We start from the raw sequence: 20,092 nt of genomic DNA, 5'->3' as shown, positions 1-20,092 counted from the left end.
TAAGTGACATCATGTGATATTTGTCTTTCTCTGACTGGCATATTTCGCTTAGCAGAATAATCCCCACATCTCTCTATGGCTATGCTGTCTCAAAGGATAATGGAACGATTATTTTTGAGCAAATGTGGTTTTAACAAAATGCCTTCTGGTCTCTCTTTGCCTTAGGAATTAGGAGCTGTGGTTTCAGTCCCCTGAAGTTTCACTGCTCTTGATTTTATCTGCCCGTTTGCCCTAAAGGGACAGGTGAAGTTCAGTTTTTAACCCGTTTGAAAAGAGTGAGCCTCAGGGAGAGGATGGGTCAGGAAAGCCCCGTCTACTAAAAATTCTTCCGGGGCTTAGACATTCAGAAGAAGAAATCACTCTGAGGGTAGCAATATCGCTGAAATAAAAGACATCCTAAGGATTTCCTTTGAAATCTGTAGATGCCCGTTCTTCCTGAGAGAGAGCGGAGGTTTATGTTGACAACTTCATGGTGGGCTGAGCAAACAGAGTGCAGTTACGTGACAGAAGATGATGGAAGTTCCAGTCAAAGACAGACCACATATACCATGGTGTCTGATAATCTTATAATCTTAAGATTATACTGGACTATAAGCAAATGTTTGCGATATTGAAAGTTTGCATTTACTGCTACCTCTATGTGCTTTAAATAGACCAGGAAGGTCAGCATGCTGTCCACCCAGCTGGGCCAAGGGACTATCTAGGAAGGAAGAGGAATAGGCTGGGGAGGAGGGGTACCCAGGAGCCTGCTCCGTGCGCGCCTGCCCACAAACGGACATGCACACACACACACGCACACACACACACACATGCACATACACTCCTGTGCACAAACTCATTTCCCTTCTTTCCCCCGCCCCTTTCTTCCTCTCTCTCCTTTTTCTATCCTCCCACTCCTCTCCCTCTCCCTTTCATTATTTCTCATCTTAAGCTTACCTCCCTGGGTCTCTGGATCTCTGCTCTCCTTTTTCCCCTCCCCTTCTCTCCCTTCTTGCTCTCTCCCTCACTCCCTCTGTCCTGATATCTACTCCTCCTCTCAGCGCCTGCCTTCACAGCCCTCCCCTTGCATCCCCAGTGTGTGCACGTGTGCTCGCACAGCCTTTACTGTATCTTATTGTTAATGTATTTTATTTTATTGTTGTATCACAGATGTCCCTCAATCCCCTTTGCCCCCCTCCACCAGGCTCCCACCCCACCCCAGGCCTTCACCTCAGTATTGTCTCTACCCATGGCTTATACATATATGCAAATGAGTGATTTGGTTAATCTCTCCAGATGGGTTAATCTCTCCCTTCCTCTGAGATTCTGTTTGGTGCTTATATGTCTCTGGACCTATTTGTTGGTCAGAGACATATGATATTGTGTTACAATTGCCTGCCTACAATATTTAGTTTAGTAAACGGCTGCACACGCTTGTAGCCTGGGAGCAACCGGCAGGCCACTGGTGGTCCGTGAGGTCCTAAAGGTTGGCGACTGCTGGGCTAAACAATATAGCCCATGTGTGGAGTAGGCCATCCCATCTAGTTTGTGTTAGCACTCCATGATGTAAGCACCATGATCAAATGGCCTAAAGACTCGTCTCTCATAATGTGCCTCCATTGGCAAGTGAAGCATGACCGTAACAGAACGAAGGTAAAATTTGGAATTGTGGTAAGGCCATGGTATCTTCATATTTGTGTCCACTTATCTGAGCAAAGTGTCCAGCCTGCTGTGATAAGAGTTCAATAAATATGTATTGAATACATCAATTACATAAGTTAATAGCATGTCAAGAACTTTAAATCTAATTAATGAGTAACCGTTGCATATGTTCCTAATAGAGAGACCTCTGGGAGTTGATTTTTAATCAAGTAATCTTTGGCCTGAATTTCAAATTTATAAAAGGCCAAAGATAATTTAGTATTCTGAGCAAATGAGTTCCCCTTCTTAGTAGTTTGAGATATATATTATTCATAAAAGAAAACCCTAGACTCTCCACCCTCCTCCACTGAGAGAGAGAGAGAGAGAGAGAGAGGGCTATTTGAGTTATTTTACTTACGTCACCTCAAATATTAGGATCACCGACTGGCCCTAACCAGTTTGGCTGAGTGGATAGAGCGTCGGCCTGTGGACTGAAGGGTCCCAGGTTCAATTCTGGTCAAGGGCATATACCTTGGACGCATTTCTCTCTCATGAATGTTTCTAGCTCTCTACCCCTCTCCTTTCCTCTCTGTAAAAAATCAATAAAATATATTATTTTAAAAAAAGATCACCGACTGATTTAACAGAGAATAAATGTTAGTTCTTACTGTGGTTAGGGGCAAAGTGTGATTTACAAACAGCATATATTATACATATTAAACTATATTGTAATTGCTACAGCAATATGTTGACTATCTTCAGTAGGACCCCAAAGCTTATATTGCTAGGGTTTATATTTTGGGGGAATGTACTGTTCCCCCAGCCTTGGTTAAATTCTCAAGGCTCACAATAATTTCTATCACAAAGAAAAGTCCATGTTCATACATGAATTTCAGGTAAGCATATTGAGCTGCAGATTTCCCCTCAGGGAACATTGGCATGGAACGCATGACAGTAATTTCCCACCATAGAACTCTACAGTAATGTAGATTTCAGGATAGAAGCATGTGGTATTTTTTTAATAATGTTTCCCAGGAGGTTTTCCCAGGGACTTGGAGACCTACACTGCCCTTCGGGGGCCACCACGTTTTCTAATACCGCATACTCTCAGCCAAAGTTCCTTTCGATCAGTTGAGCATGTCCTGAGAAACAAAACAACTAGTTGTACTTCCAGTGCTGTAAAAAGGATGACATCATTGCTAAGATTTAAAGAACTGTAGCACAGCGCCATTCTTTTCATTTGTTTAGAGGAGGAACCAATAATTGTGATTTCCTTTTCTCACTGTACCCACGTCATTAAATTAGTCATTTTCTCTAACTGTATTCATCGACTTAAGTTGGCTCTACATTAAACCAAAATGACGGATTCTTTAGTCATTCTTTTCATAGATAGATAAAAATCTTCAATGCTTTGAACTCATCTCTTTATTAAGTAAAAAAAATAAATAAAAATTTCGTATTTTGTGTTGTTTTTTTCCCAAACCCCAAAGTTCAATTAGGGCTAACTATCAGCAACTTAAATAGCATTTTAACTAAATGGCCTTGGCTTGTAGGCTTCCAACAGGGGCCCTTCTAAAGTAAATCTTCCTTGGTTAACAGCTGTCAACTGTCAGTGAGCTAAAGGTAATTAAATTTGAAGATAGCTTTATGGCTCAGAAAAATAGATAAAAATCCTCAGACCAGAAAGGTCTTAAGTTAATGTAGTTATTGCTCCCTGTGGTATTTGAATTAATGCAAAAAATTGATTATTTTCTAACAAAACAGTTAAAGAGGAGAACTGCCATTGTTTGTTAATTGCAGGTAAAATTCAGTTGGGGCTGTTTTCCCTACTAAGATCACACTCTTGATTTCACTTCATTATAGATTAGGAAGAAAAGGGAAAAAGAAAAAAAAAAGAGTATTAAAAAAAATACCCAAGCTAAAGAAATCATGGTAGCAAAGGTGAGAAGGTGGCAGTTAGGGTCTTTGAACACTCAAAAGATGTATCAGCTGGTAAGGATTTCAACAACAGAAATGAAAACTTCAAGGTGCCTAAGAAATACAAGAATTTTTTTTTTAATTTTACATAATAGCAGTAGTTCAGTTATAGCGCAGTTCCAGGAGAGTTCAGAGATTAAGTGCTTTTTTAAAGAACTGAGATTTTTCCCCCCTAAATTCCTGCTTGTCATTCTCAGCTAGTAATCCTGGTAGCTGCAATTGCTACAAGTATAATGCTCACACACCAACGTCCAGAGGTAGAAAAAGTGGCACCTTTTTGGGGTGCCACTTCTTGAGGCCCAAGAAATATTTTCAATACCCCTGCAGAAGGCTTCTCTTTAAGTCTCATAGACCATATCTAGTCAGAGGCCACATTTAAATGACTAACTGGTTAGGGGAATGGAACCACTGTTGTTGGCATAGACCAACTCTGCCAACAGGAAATTTTATTACGGGAATCGAACCGTGACCTTATGGTTCATAGGTCAGTGCTCAACCACTGAGCCAGGCCAGCAGGGCCAGAAAGCATATTCTTGTACAGTTTTTCATTCTTTTATGATTATAATCAAAAGAACAAAGAAAACATCAACTCTTTGAAAGGAAAAGACTTAAGTTGTGCAAAAGAGCACTTTGACTGGAAAGAAAATTGATTCTGCTATAATTGTTAATTGACTTTTGTGTTGTCATGGTGCATTCATTATATTCAAAGTTCAGTTGTACAGGCACATATTTAATGTAAAAGAAGTTAAATAAACATGAGTCACTGATCATTGAGATACGGAAATCTAACAATTCAGAACATCTAAAAATTCATTATTTTTCCTTATTATATACTAGAGGCCCGGTGCACAAAAATTTGTGCACTGGTTGGTGGGGGGGGGTCCCTCAGCCTGGCCTGTGCCCTCTCACAGTCTGGGACCCCTTGGGAGATAACGACCTGCTGGCTTAGGCCCGCTCCCAGGTGGCAGAGGGCAGGCCCAATCACTAGGTGCAGCCCCTGGTCGGGCTCAGAGCAGGGCTGACTGGGGAGTTGGGGCGCCACCCCCTGTCATGCACAGAGCAGGGCGGATCAGGAGGTTGCGATGCCACCCTCAGTCACGCTCAGGGTAGGGCCAATTGGGGAGTTGGGGCACCGCCCCCTGTCACACTCAAGGCAGGGTCCATGGGGAGGTTGCAGCGCCACCCCCTGTCACGCACAGAGCAGGGCCAATCAGGGGGTTGGGGCGCTGCCCGCTGTTATGCACAGAGCAGGGCCCATCAGGGGGGTTGCGGCTCCATACCCTGTCACGCACAGAGCAGGGTCGATCAGGGGGTTGGGGAGCTTCCCCCTGTCACGCACAGAGCAGGGCGGATCAGGGGGTTGGGGCACCGCCCTCTATCACCCACAGAGCAGGGCAGATAAGGGGGTTGGGGTGCCACCGCTCTCACACTCAAGGCAAGGCCGATGGGGAGGTTATGGCTCTACCCTGTCACACACAGAGCAGGGCCGGTGGGGGGGGGGGGGCAGGGGGGTTGGGGCGCCGTACCCTGTCACAGAGCCGCAGGGCGATCAAGGGGTTGGGGAGCTCCCCCCATCAGGCACAGAGCAGGGCTGATCAGGGGGTTGGGGCACCTTCCCCTGTCAAGAACAGAGCAGGGCGGATAGGGAGGTTGTGGCCCCGCCCCCTGTCACACACAGAGCCGCAGGGCAATCGGGGTTTGGGCGCTGCCCCTTGTCATGCTGATCCTGGTGCTGGGAGGCCTCTCAGCTCCACTGATCCCAGTGCTGGGAGGCCTCGCGGGTCTGCTGATCCCGGTGCTGGGAGGCATATTATCCTTTTACTATATAGGATAGAGGCCTGGTGCACAGGTGGGGGCCAGCTGGTTTGCCCTGAAGGGTGTCCTGGATCAGGGTGGGGTCCCCACTGGGGTGCCTGGCCAGCCTTGGTGAGGGGTGATGGCTGTTTGCAGCTGGTCACAGACCCTTCAGGGTGGGGGTCCCCACTGGGGTGCCTGGCCGCCTGGGTGAGGGGATGATGGCTGTTTGCAGCTGGTCACACACTCTTCAGGGTGGGGGTCCCCACTGGGGTGCCTGGCCAGTCTGGGTGAGGGACTGAGGGCTGTTTTCAGGCTGGTGTGTGACTGAAGCTCCCAACTGCTCCTTTTTTTCTTTCTTTTTTTTATTCTGGGCCAACTTTAGCTCTGGCTCCAGCTCTGAGGCCTTTGCTGCTGAAAGCAGGTATCTGGTTTGTTTGGGTTCTATAATCGAAACACTGTATCAACTTCAGCTCTGAGATCCCAGTGGGCTGAAAGCAGGTTTCTGGGGTTTTGTTTAGCTTCTATATTTTTAACAATGTTTCAAACTGCAAGCTTAGAGGCCGGCAAGGCAGGCAGGGAACGTTGGAGTCCTCCGTCACTGAAGCAAGCAAGCCTCATGTTAGCTTCAAGCTGCCTGGCTGCCGGCCGCCATCTTGGCTGGCAGTTAATTTGCGTATCGCCCTGATTAGCCAATGGGAAGGGTTATGGACATACTCTAATTACCATGTTTCTCTTTTATTAGATAGGATACATGAACATTTAAATGACATTAACTTTTTATGGAGTATACTGGGGAAAAAATAGGTGTCTTTTTAAATAATTTATCAAAAAAACATATTGAACTGGTTAGAATTATGTTGAGGTAGTAAGGTAAATATTTAGAGCAGGAAATAATTTTAAAATGATATACTGAGTCCAACAATAAAACATTAAGACAAACTAGGAAGACATTCACACTGCCATTGTTTGTTTGTTTGTTGAGCTTTTATTTGTGTTTCAATCTGCTAACTTACTATATATTTTTGGCTAATCTGTTTGAACTAGTTGATATGACATCCAGGAATAAAACTCAATTGAGATTCTTACAAAATGTGAATAATTTTGTAATCAATGTCATCACCATAAACTTTAAAATTGCATTTATTGATTTATGTTTTATTTCAGAGATGATGAATAAAAATATCCACTGAAATAACTCTAATTTATAATTAATTTATTATTGTAGGAGGAAAATGTATCATTACGGTTTTGGTAAATATTTCTGTAAGATAATTTTTATTAAAATAATAGACCATTGAACCATGTCTATTTTCACTGTGTTGTTCACTATTTCAGAGCTTCGAGAAACCAAGACCTCTGAGTACTTCAGCCTGTCTCACCACCCTTTAGACTATAGGATATTATTAATGGATGAAGATCAGGACCGGATATATGTGGGCAGCAAAGATCACATTCTTTCCTTGAATATTAACAATATAAGTCAAGAAGCTTTGAGTGTAAGTGTATTACTTTCATGAGGGCAATGTTGACCTCTTACTTGCTTTTTTCTTTAAAGACTTAAAATACAATAATAAATTATGTATTTCATTAGAACAATAGAAAATACCAGTTGCATGTTTATACGTAATTGGAAGTTCGTATTTATTTAATGGACTGAAAATATAAAATCAATTCAATTTTCTTTGTCTAGTTCTATAGTTTTAAACAATCTAAAATCTGAAGCTAACTGAGAAAACACTTCCTGTTTATACATATATAGAACGAGAAAAAGAAAAGACTAGAGAATAGCATGAAAAAAAATAGTCGGATTAAAGGAAGACCTACCTTGTCATTTATTTGTAATTCAAGAAGTCCTTGGAAGGAACACAATTATTAAATGCACTATTCTTTGAACAAATGTAGCCCATATTTGTCATTCTGTTTCACAACAAGGAAATAAATTGAGACTCACTGGAGTAAAGAAATAAAAGTAGATTCATTATAAATTTATTACAGAAAGGAGATTTCTGGACTTGTTATTTTAAAATGGACAGCAGACAAAGAAATAATCTTCACTACCAGACCTGAGCCAAGGCAACAACGACTTGGAATGCTAGGACAGTATTTCAGAGCAGGAGCCTTTTGGATTCTATCCAAGCTATTTTAACTGTGGATGTACCTAGGTGCCCATTTTAATTAAATCCACCAGCCTAGCTTGTAGTTTTCTCAAAATAATATTAAACTGAGATTGCAATATAAATGTAAATTCATTGTGATATAAGCAGTTGGAAAAAGTGTACTATAAATAAAAAAGAGGAAATATACCTTATATTGTGCACATTAATAATGACCTCATTTTAATATAATAGCATTAGTAAGGGGGCATATATTGAAGTGCTTTTGTTAAAAGAAAGATTGATGGAAGGAATAAAAACATAAGTCTTACAATAAAATTTTAAAATCCATATTCATTTAAGTTCATAAAATGAAAGAAGATAGAATTTTGTAGAAATACGAAACATCTTAAAGAAATCTGTTAGCATAAAGTAAATGACAACCACTGAGCTGTCCTATGTACAGTGAGATTTATGCAATCTATATTTTCCTTTCTGAGCAGGTTTTCTGGCCAGCGTCTACAATCAAAGTCGAAGAGTGCAAAATGGCTGGCAAAGATCCCACAGTGAGTGCTTTAAAAAAAAACCCAAAACTTAAATATTTGGTCTTCGAATCCATGTATCTTGAGTGCAGCCAGGAGTGAGACAACGGGTGTTGGTGTTTTAAATCCTCTGCTGGACACATGGTAAAAAATGTAAATACAGAAAGATTGGAACTCTTAAACATTGTAATTTAGGAATTCCTGACTGGGTAAAACTTTCTTGACTTGCTTTCATTATTGCACCCTGACACTTTTCATGATGAATTTCAGTAATAACCCCTGTTCCAAGTGGATCCAACCTGTGGAATTCTCAGGAGGCTGCTGGAATAATGATAATGCAGGACTCTGGGCCAACTCCAGATACCATGTGGGCTTTTCCTAAGAAAGACTCTCAGCAGAAGGGTTGTGGTTAGCCAGCACATTCCAGAGGCATAAATCACCAGTGATGACTGGTATCTTTGTTAATTAAAAATAACCATAGAAACAAAATTGAGACAGGTATAAATATCAATCTATTGTCAATGTGAGGCTCTAGAAACACTTGTAAAAATTATGTTACTTTAGATAAGAGTCCAGAGACAAGGAATAAATCTTTATTGATTGCTGATCATGACTTGCTGAAACTGACAGATTATGCTTTTTTTTTAAATTAATGCTCACCCCAGGATATATTTTCCACTGAGTTTTAGAGACAGTGGGAGGGAGGGAGAGAAAGAGAACATCAGTTTGAGAGAAACACATTTATTCGGGTCGAGCCCATGACCCTCCCACTGAGACACACTGGCCAGGACTGACAGATTGTTCTTGAATATTATAAAATAAATACAGGAAAAAATATCTAATGTGCACAAGACATTTAATGTTTATAATGAAGCATATATGTCATTTCACCTTATTTCAAATCATGAAAAAAATAACATAATAGATCCAAGTATCAAAATCACTTACTCTTATATTAATAACTTGGTAGCCCGGCTGGTGTGGCTCAGTGGTTGAATGTTGACCTATGACCCAGGAGGTCAGGGTTCAATTCCTGGCCAGGGCACATGCCCAGGTTGAGGACTCTATCCCCAGTAGGGAGCATGCAGGAGGTAGCTAATCCATGATTCTCTGACATTATTGATGTTTCTCTCTCTTCCTCTTCTTTCCTCTCTCCGATATACATTTTTTTAAAGATATTTTAAAAAAAAGAAGTTTCTTTTTTTTTAATCATCACCAAAGGACATGTTTATTGATTTTAGAGAGAGAGGGAGAGCGAGAGAGAGACAGAGAGAAAGGGAGAGACATTGATGTGAGAGGTAAACTTCAATCAGTTTCCTCCTGTTTGCACCCCCACCTGGGATTGAAAGTGCAATCTAGGTATGTGCCCTGACTTGGAATCAGACCTACAACCTTTTGATGTATGGGACAATCCTCCAACCAACTGAGCCACCTAGCCAGGGCAGAAGTTTCTTTAGATAATTCATTCTTTCAATCATTTTTCAACAAATACTGATACCTACTATGCATCTGGCATAATGTTAATTACTAGAGATACAATTTTCTGCTAAAATAGACATATTTGACGCTCATAAACTTTATTACCTTGTTGGAGAAGTCAACATCCTATATAATAAAAGACTGATATGCAAATTGACTGAACAGTGGAATGACCGGTTGCTATGACGTGCACTGACCACCAGGGGGCAGACGCTCAACGCCGGAGGGAGTGCCCACAGAGAGAGGCCACTCAGCCAGAAGCTGGGCTCAAGGCTGGTGAATGCAGCAGTGGTATCGGGAGTGCTAATGACCCCTCGAGGGATGTCCACCTGCCGGCTTTGGCCTTCAGGGGGAGCGGGCCTAAGCCAGCAAGCGGGCATCCCTCGAGGGGTCCCAGGCTGCGAGAGGGCAGAGGCCGGGCTGAGCGACCCCTCCCTCCCCTCTAGTTAATTTAATAAGCATGGAAATACATCCTGATTCAGGTGTGAGATTGAAATATGATGATTGGGTAGCAAACTAATAAATGTATACACACACACACACAGTCAGGTCTAAGGTCAAATAACAGTCTTGACTTAATGTTGACTAAACACTTACCATTGTACATGTAGCATTCATTATAAGTATAGAGGTAAGAAATGCTGATTTTAGGAGAGAAGGCTGTGTGCTGAGCCTTGGTAATAAGTACTTCAGAGATTCATCAGATTGGTTCAAACAAAGAAAGACTAAATAACCCTTGTGGAAGGAGAAAGTGTGGAAATGAGCTTTTTATTTTCATTGACTCTTAATAGTCCCAGGTTTCAGGTTCTAAAAAGGTCATGCTCAGTACAGGTCCACGGAAGAACCTGGAATGTTGAATCTCCAGGTCTCACTGGAAGGTGTTCTTGGCAAGAGCTCACCAGGAGTGGCTCAGCAATGATCTCACTTTTTCAGTTTCATAACTCACCTTATAAGAGAAATTTAAAAGTGGGCAGAAGTAGTTTGCAGGAGCATTTTTGCTCCCCATAGCATTTTGTAGACCACTTTCTGGAGGGAAAAATCCAGGAAAATGTGGAAAAACATTTGTAAGAATATTATAATAGCCTTCTAGGGAGTGAGTAGAATGAAGTATACTTTTGTGGGGTACACTTTTTTGTCCCCTGAAGCTATTATGTCAATAATTATGCATGAATTAAACTATTTTCTTTCGTTCTCTAATGTAGAGATTTTTTCCACTAATGCGTATCTAATTGTGAGTTGCTTGTTGCCACAGTCATATCCTGTGGCTATAATTACTGGATTTAATTGTTCTCTGTACAAAAAAGATTTTTATTTCCCATTTATACAGGATATGTAGGATTTGGATACCTTTGCACGTTCTTGTTCCAAAACTTGCTGTTGATTTTCTAAAGAATCTTAGCTAAGTCATTAAATTTCTTTCTCTCTTTGGCAAAATTAAAAGGCTCTGTTATTTGCTCTCTTGTAATTAAAAGTCATTAGATAAAATCTTCAATACATGCTGATGTTTTCCCATAGTTTTGTCATACTGTAATGTCATTCATAGATATCTTTAAATTCTGCCTTAGAGCCAATTAGTATACACAATGTAAGTAACTGGTGGAGGGTTCTGTTCTAGTACAGCCAAAATTGTTGGGTCCTGGGAAATAGCAATCAAACTAATGCTTTCAAATAAATGCTCTGTCTGTGCTAAATAAGAGAATGTTTGACAAATCCATCTCATTTCATACATCCAAGATACCTACAGAGAAGCATGCTTTAATCAGACCAAAGGAAAAAGAATTGTAGGCGGAAAAATAATAGTCCCTCTCCACTCCGCTCCCCCGCCCCCCATTGCATAGTATGGACCATGAAAAGTCAATATTTTTAATACCCTATTTATTCATCTGTGCTCCAGAATATATTTTAGAAACGTCTGTTTTTAAATTATGCAACTAATATATGTTTAATATAGAAATTTTTAAAGACCAAGAAAAGCACATAGCACACAGTAAATACTATATTTCTGTTAAGTAAATAAAATAAATTCACTATCCAAATATAGTAAATTAAAAATTGGGGTATATTATTTCAGCATTTTATTTTTTAATATATTTTTATTGATTTCAGAGAGAAAGGGAGAGGGAGAAAGAGATAGAAACATCAATGATGAGAGAGAATCATTAATCAGCTGCCTCCTGCAACGTCCCCCACTGGGGATCGAGCCCGCAACCTGGGCATGTGCCCTTGACAGGAATCAAATCCAGGACCCCTCAGTCTGCAGGCCAATGCTCTATCCACTGAGCCAAACCAGCTAGGGCTATTTCAGCATTTTATTACATGACATATATAGTATATGAATAAAAGGACATTATAGTCTGCATAATGTTAGCAGCCTGATTTTTTATTTTACATTTAACATTTTACCAGAAAATGTTTTCAAAATAGAGTTAAACAATTAAAAGAAAGCATGCATGGTGCTGAATTTCACTGAAGTCTCGTTCCCCAAACCTTTCATGGATGCCTGTTATGGTCAGGGCCTATATACTAAGCTCTGTGCAGGACAAATGCCCTATTTACTTCACAGGTTTGTATTGGCAGTTGGAATTGAAAATGTGTGTGAAAGAGTCTAATATTTAACCCAGTGTATATTTATTTGCCAGAAACTATTCCAAGTGCTTTATTATTATACAGGGTGTGGCAAAAGTAGGTTTACAGTTGTGATCAAGAAAAACAGTTTATTCTTATATTACTATTTAATTAACTATTGTATATCTTCCATATAAACAACTGTAAATGTACTTTTGCCTCTATATTGCTCACAACAAATACTATCATCACCATTCGTAGGTAAAAAGATTGAAGCACAGAGAAATTACATAAATGCCTCAAGTTCAAACGGCTAGTTAAAGATAAAGACAGATTTTTTAATAGCTCTGAGATTTGTATACCTAAATCGACTCTCTATGCCCAGCTAAAGATTATGGCATGATGCCTGGCTGGCATGGCTCAGTGGTTGTCAACCTATGAACCAGGAGATCATGGTTTGATTCCCAGTCAGGGCACATGCTCGGGTTGTAGGCTTGGTCTCCAGTGTAGGGCATACAGGTGGCAGCTGGTAAATGATTCTCTCTCATCATTGATGTTTCTCTCCCTCTCCCTCTCCCTTCCTCTCTAAAATCAATACACACACACACACACACACACACACACACACACACACACATACATACTATGGCATGATGACAGACCAACTCTAATTGTCTCTCTTGTTTCATCGGACAATAATCCTCTGTCTCTTCTAGGCACTATTCACCAAGTAAGTCCTGCACTGCCTTGCCTGTTTTTAATTCATGCTCTGCTGTTTTTGTTGGAACATTCTTTCCTTATGCTTTTGCCTGTCAAAATCTCTAGCTCATTCTGCAATGACACCCCCTTCAAACCTTTACACCAAGTTCCGCATTCCTCATTCTCCTTTCCTTCTATAGCACCTTTTGAAAAATATAACCCTATTACAGCATCTACTATAGCCTGAAAGTAGGGATTGAGTCTATTATTTCCAGTGTTTTCAGTACTATGTACAGTGCTTGCACTGAGTTTATAAATATTTGCTGAATGAAATGGTCTAGGTCAGAAATAATGTATTCAGAAACTAAGGCAGAACAATGGAAATGGAAATGACCTAGAACATGATTTTCAGTAATTAACTCAACTGCTTTGTTTTTCCTTTGGGGTTTTTCTCTGTAAGGGAAGGTTGGAGGGACACACTGGGCATCACCAGAGAGCCTGGAATCTGTCTCATGGTTAGTCAACCCCTTCCTATAGAAAAGCTGGGTGGTGGAGGGCGGGGTGTTTCAAGAGCCAGCTCAGTTACTTATTAAACCTGGAGCATTTCATTTAACCTCTTTGAAATTCAATTTCCTTATCACTAGAATGGCACTAATACTTTAATTGGAACACTATTGTAAAGATTAAAAACAACATCAAAGGAAGAGCTCTTTAAACATTAGTAACAGTTATAAAAACTCCCTTCTAATAACTATAGATTCCAAACACAATTACAGATTTTGAAGGGGTTAAAAATACAAGATGTGTTAGACACATCTGTGTTTGAAAATCTGCTTTACCCTTTTCTAGCTATATATCCTCAGGCAAGTTAACTAAAAATGTTCTAAGCTTTATTTTTCTAAAAGCGGTTGAGTTGTAAAAAAAAATAAAAATAAAAAATGAGTGAATGTTAAGTGCCTAAGTAGCATATAATATGCTAAATAAATGTGAGATATAAAGGTAAAAAAAAATCAAACCTCCTGGGAATTAAAAGAGGCTAAATATATGAAATGATTATTCCACTGTCTGCCACATAATAAATTCTCAACAATTACTAGCCATAATAAACATATCAATGTATCTAATATATAGATATAAAATACATAAGTATAAACTGTATTTGAAATATAAAAGAAATATTAGTGACTTTTAACTAATACCAGTAATTCATGATGGTAAATGGCCTACAAAACTCCAGAGGAAACAGACATAACCTATTATTAATAGAGTTGGGTTGAGTTCATGTCTTATGGAAAAATAGTATATACAGAACCCCAGAATGACTTTGAATGTGAAAAAAATAAACACAAGTCTCATTGCTCACAGATACCCTTAACATAGACATATTATATACACACCATACATCATTCATGCATTTTCTCCAGAGAAACACATTATCATCTGCAGTTATATAGTCAATTTCCAGGAACCTCTATAAACAGGTGTCAAGATACTGTGACATTATATATTTAACAAAAATCTTTAATGTCTTAAAATTAAAATAAACTGTGTAGTCTGGTCTGTAAGTTTTAATTTTTTGACAGCAAAAGTTAATGATTATTTGATAATAAAAACCTATAATAGAAACATGTGTAGAAAATTACTACATATAAAAATAAGCATATACTTACTATCAACACTAATAAAAGAGAAAAATGGTAATTGGCGTACGAGCTACCCTTTTCATTGGCTAATCAGGGCTATATGCAAATTAACTGCCAACTAAGATTGGCAATTAACTGCCAACAAGATGGCGGTTAATTTGCATATGTAGGCACAATGCAGGGAGGCGAAAGGGAAAGCAGGAAGAAGCCCCCTGCCACTGACAGTGATCAGAAACCCAGGGGGGAGCTAAGAGCTGGGGGGCAGGGCAAAGGCGGCCCTGGGGCCGCCTTTGCCCTGCCCCCGAGCCATGATCAGAGAATCAGGTGCCTTTTCCGCCCTGGCCAGTGATAGCAGGAAGTAGGGGTGGAGCCAGCGATGGGAGCTGGGCACGGTCGAAGCTGGCAGTCCCGGGAGCTAGGGGTCCCTTGCCTGGGCCTAAAGCGAAGCCCACGATCGCGGGGCCGCTGCAGCTGCGGGTCCCCGCTGCCCGGGCTGGACGCCTCAGCCAGAGGCTTCCTGCAGGGGCAGGGGCGGAGCCCGCACGATCGCAGCACCCCCTGCTGCCACTGCAGGTCCCCGCTGCCCAGGCCGGATGCCTAGGCCAGAGGCATCAGGCCTGGGCAAGGGGCCAATCCTGCAATTGGAGAGTGATGGAGGTCAACTCCTGAGGGCTCCCAGTATGTGAGAGGGGGCAGGCTGGGCTGAGGGACACTCCCCCCCACACACACCCCCAGTGCACGAATTTCGTGCACCAGGCCCCTAGTCAAGTAATAATGAATATGAAAGGAGGAAATGATGGAAAATATAAAATAACATTGACTTTAAATGTAACTTCCTTTTTAGTAAAATTTGTGTTTTCACTTTACTAATAATGTAAGTAATGCATGTACATTATAAACAATAAATAAAATACATGATACCTAGAGAAGAGTATAAAAGAACACCTATGGTCTCTGACCACCCCTGGGAAAACCACTGTTATCTTTTCATATATTTTTATTAAAATATTTATCTTTGATTTGTAACATTATTTTTAATAATGTTCTTTGAGAGAAAAAGTAACTGTGAAGGGAACAACATGTAATCTCAGGCTGGATTAATTTGTAGTCAGCAAAGGATAGTGAGCCTAGTAAACACAGAGCATGCAATGGTCCCTTCAGTGACAGATATGCATTTGGTGATGGCCATATTTATGTACTTCTGCAAGGTCATAGTCAGCTTATAATTACTATAATGATTTTTTGTTGTTGAGAGAATAAATGACAATGTCTAATGATTGGACTGGGAACAGGTGAGAAAGGAGATTTTGAAGAAAGTATTTTAGGGGGTTACGGGCAGAGAGAAAAATTGCATCGTTTTTCATAGAAAGCAATAAGTTTGGCATTTCCTTCAAGGTTTGTTTTATTCACCAATTGTAAAGGCCAATAGTGCTTGCCATTGTGTACTAAAGGTAGGACAGGCCTTGTATAAGCACAATTTCACTTAATTCATGTTTATATAAAATGTGTATGTGTGTGTATGTTTTGAAGAAAATTTGAGGAAACAATTTGCTGTTCTTAACCTTAGGTAAAAATTAAGTTCATTAAGTTTCAGAAAATAAACACTTACATAGCATACAGAAGAGAAATATGAGAGAGATATATCATTTTACTCATCATCTAAGTTGGTCTACCTTCCACCCGAAATAAAGCAATGGTGTAACCAATGTGGTTCTCTTACTATCTCCAAACATGTGAGAGCAGAAAGAAAAATTCAAAGCAAAGTTTCACAGTAATACTTAGTAATAGCACTTCTTTACCTATTCTTTTAGCATGGTTGTGGGAACTTCGTCCGTGTAATTCAGGCATTCAACCGCACTCATCTGTATGTTTGTGGGAGTGGTGCTTTCAGCCCAGTCTGTACTTATTTGAACAGAGGGAGGAGATCAGAGGTGAGTGTAACATTTTTTTCATTCTTTGTTCTGCTTAGTGTCAAAGGTTGCTTAAAACTGTATTTTAGAGTTAAATCTTGGAAATATCAATGGTCATAAAAAAGTTTCAAGCCCTGTAAACACAAAATATATTACATTTTGTTTCTGGCCATCAGGTTACTTAAAATACAGCCTTTTGCCTTTAAACATTATATACACACACACACACACACACACACACACACACACATATAATCTGAATGGAAATGCTGCAAAAGATAAAGGGAAAAATGGTGTGGCTTCATAATTATTTAGAATGTAAGGTATTGATAATATTAATGCAAATTATAGAAATATTATACAATACATTCACTTTCTCAAATCTATTTTAAACAATTTCTTATTTACGTTTCAAATTTAATAAACTTTTATGAGATATACACCTGTAAGTGCCAGCCGAAGAGAACTTTATATAATTAATAAATCATACTTTCATTTAGAGTAACATTGGTCTACGAGGGTTTTCTAGCCTTATTCTTACATTGGTTAAAATGATTTGGGGATATTTGAATAAAAGCATCTTCTGAGAGTAAATATACAGCTAATGTACAGTCAAATATGTGGCTGGTTCAACTTCACCTGTGATATTTAAGACTGTGTTTATCCCAGTTTACAATTATTGACTAAGGAAACAGTTCATTAGCCCCAAAGAGATTTTCCGGATTCTTTTAGTCACACATGTCGTATTTAATATAAATATTTTAAAAACTGAATTATTTCATAATATCTTGCTTTGATTTTATTATGCATCTTAAGCCTTGAAAGTCCAGTTCTTAATGTCTAAATTCAATTTTACAGATAAGAATTGTAAAAAAAAAAGATTAAATGTTGCTACTGATATATCTTAGGTTCATTTTTCTTTAACAAAGGTTAATCTACTTTAGTATGAATATAATTGAATAATCTCTCTGTATTCCTTTATTATTAATTTATTCATGTATGTAACATATATATATATATATATATATATCTTTTGTTGAATAAAAAATCACTTAAAAGTAACTGAGTAATTATCACTTGACCCCATATTGATGCATCTCCAAGTGGCTCAAAACAAGATGAAATATTAAAGTTCTTAAATGTAAAGCTATGCTTCTTGGAAGAGTACAGTTGGCTGCATTGAGCTTGTCATTAGAACCACATACCTGTGATCAACTGATAAATAAACTACTGCCCTAGACGGCTGCAATCTGTCAGACCCTTTACTGAAGACTGCACAGTCACTGCAGAGGCCACCAATAGCACAGCACTTTTCAGAGCACACGTTTCAAATGAAATCATTTTCCCACGTACAGATTGCCCACTATGCACTTCAAGGCTTAAGTGCAAAAGTCAGTAAAAAAAACAAATCTCATATGGAAAACCAGCATGGAATGAATTTTAATCACTTTATCAAATATGAACTACTATAGTCTCGTTTCAAAAAAATCTATTTAAAAGGGGAAGCATGTCCATTAATTAATATGTGAACATTTAAAAGTCAACGTAAGTATGGAAAGGGTTATGAATTTTAATCTTTTTAATACTTTCCTTAGTAGTCAAGTCAAAGGGTTTCATCATAATATTGTATTTATATACATATCTAGAGTAAATATGGAATGCAATTTTATCAGGATAATTTTGAAAAACCTTAGCTTGACACCTAAGGACTGCCATCATCTAATGCAACCAACAAAAGTGATCATCTTTTTCTTAGAATTTTAGTAGTCACTTTTACTAACTTACCTAGAAAAAGGTAAGTATACCAACAAGATGTTCCCTCTCACTGAAGCTGCACTGGTCATTGAAATCTTTGCTCATAGTCCCTGGGCTTGCCTAGTCCCATTCCTTGCTTAATGTTTTTCCTAAGCACTGAGCATCATCTAACAGACTTATATTTTATATATTTACTCTCTTTATATTTTATATATACCTATTTATATTCTCCCTCAGTATATTATAAATTACTTGAAGGCAAAGATGTTTGTCTATTTTGTTTACTGTATCCCTAATGTATTGTCAGCGCCTGGCACAGAGTAGATGGTCAATATATTTTGTTAAATAAATAAATAATAAAACATTTTAATCTAAATTATGAATTATTGCTTAACTTAGTATAATGATGTACATAACAAAATTAAGTGGTAACAAAATTTTATTTTTAAAACAGTCTTATTGTAATTTTAAGTGGGTTTTAATAATGTTGCTTTGAGGAAAACTTGTTGGATCAGCTTTATGGGGAGTGTAATAGGATGAGAATTTGATCTACTAAGGTTAGTTTGTAATTCATAGATGCATTTGTCTACAGGCCAAGAAAGTCTTAATACAGTGAATTGGGAAGGCATAAGCAACCAAATATAAAGCTTATTATTTATGATGATGCTTTGTTTTACTAAAGGCCAATTGGTTAACTAAATATGATGTTATTTATTATTACTGTCTTTTAATTTTTATCTACAATAAAGGACCAAGTTTTCATGATTGACTCCAAGTGTGAATCTGGAAAAGGACGCTGCTCTTTCAACCCCAATGTGAACACAGTATCTGTTATGATCAGTAAGTGAAAAATAAAGGAGGCAGTGAGAAATAGAAAATAAAAAGGAAATTAAGGAAAAATAATTCATGACATGGTATGCCCATTTTTTATAATTGTATGGATGATAGTACATGAGTAAAATAATAGGAAGAAAGGTTTATGCTGAGAAATAGAAATTTTAGTTTCTCATGTTCAGGAATATTCATAATAAGCATGCATTTTTTCATTGAACACAACAATGCTCTCATTCCCAGAGCAAGTCAACAATTTACAAAAAGCATGCATATGTATGTATGTATGTATGTGTGTGTATATATATATATATACATATATATATATATATTAACACATATTATAAAGTAATTTTCAATGTTTCCTGTAGTTATTTTTCTAGTATTAAATATACCTACTTTCCTCATGTTTTAGTAATCTTTTACAAATTATTAAAAATGATGTTATTCTCTGATAAAAGACTAACAAAGTACATGGGTTAGCCAAATATATTCTTATGGATTGTCTAGAAGTTGCTATACTAAAACAAGAGCTGGTGGTAAAATCGCTTTTCTATTTTCTCATTTTCCATAAAATATATCAGTTAAGTAGCAGGCCCAATTGCTTGCTGCTACATAAGTTGACAAATCAATGTCTTTGAGTCTCAATCATCGAATGCCTTTCTATAACTCACTTAAAAGACATTCCCTTCTGGTTAGTTACAACACTTCTAGAATATGTCTGGTTTAACATGAATTGACTGTAAGGACAAATTGGGGATCCCAGTGCCAACTATACAGTAGATGCTTTCCCCTGTTTGCTTCCTGTATGTGTTGCCGATAGTAAAATTATATCATTTGACAAGAGAACAGGTGGAAAAATAATTATTGTGGTCACAGTGCTTTACTTTGATTCATTTAAAGAGGCAACACATCGTGCTCATATCTGGAAACTAAATTAAGACAGGTACATCTAGCACTGACTGAAATGTGGCCTTGGAAGTTATCCAGTGAATTATTTCCATATGGTCATTCAAATTGGACAAAGAGGAAATGAAAGTATATAATTACGACAAAAAAAATTAGAAACTTTTGAAACCACAAGATATCCAAATATGTCTGATGCAAGGACTTTTCAGATAAGTTTCTAAATATTTAATAGCAGTGTCTCAAAAAGTCTTTTTTTAAAATACTTTAGAAAT

At 38.4% G+C, this 20,092-nt stretch overlaps 1 protein-coding gene across 6 annotated transcripts in view; it reads left to right on the top strand.

Annotated features, from left to right (window-relative positions):
- Nucleotides 1–20,092, top strand: part of SEMA3C (semaphorin 3C) — a 171,970-nt gene that overhangs the window by 76,070 nt on the left and 75,808 nt on the right. For 5 of the 6 annotated variants that reach the window (XM_059712155.1, XM_059712149.1, XM_059712150.1 and 2 more), the window contains 4 exons: nt 6,730–6,890; nt 7,991–8,053; nt 16,227–16,346; nt 18,830–18,920. In XM_059712155.1, coding sequence (XP_059568138.1) covers nt 6,730–6,890; nt 7,991–8,053; nt 16,227–16,346; nt 18,830–18,920 — 435 coding nt within the window. The remainder of the gene's footprint in view (nt 1–6,729; nt 6,891–7,990; nt 8,054–16,226; nt 16,347–18,829; nt 18,921–20,092) is intronic. The other variant, XM_059712151.1, reaches the window with a different exon arrangement.

Source organism: Myotis daubentonii, chromosome 10, assembly GCF_963259705.1.
Source record: "Myotis daubentonii chromosome 10, mMyoDau2.1, whole genome shotgun sequence".
Classification (NCBI taxonomy): Eukaryota; Metazoa; Chordata; class Mammalia; order Chiroptera; family Vespertilionidae; genus Myotis; species Myotis daubentonii.
The sequence above is the reverse complement of the archived record's forward strand: the minus strand, read 5'-3'. Positions and strand labels throughout refer to the sequence as shown.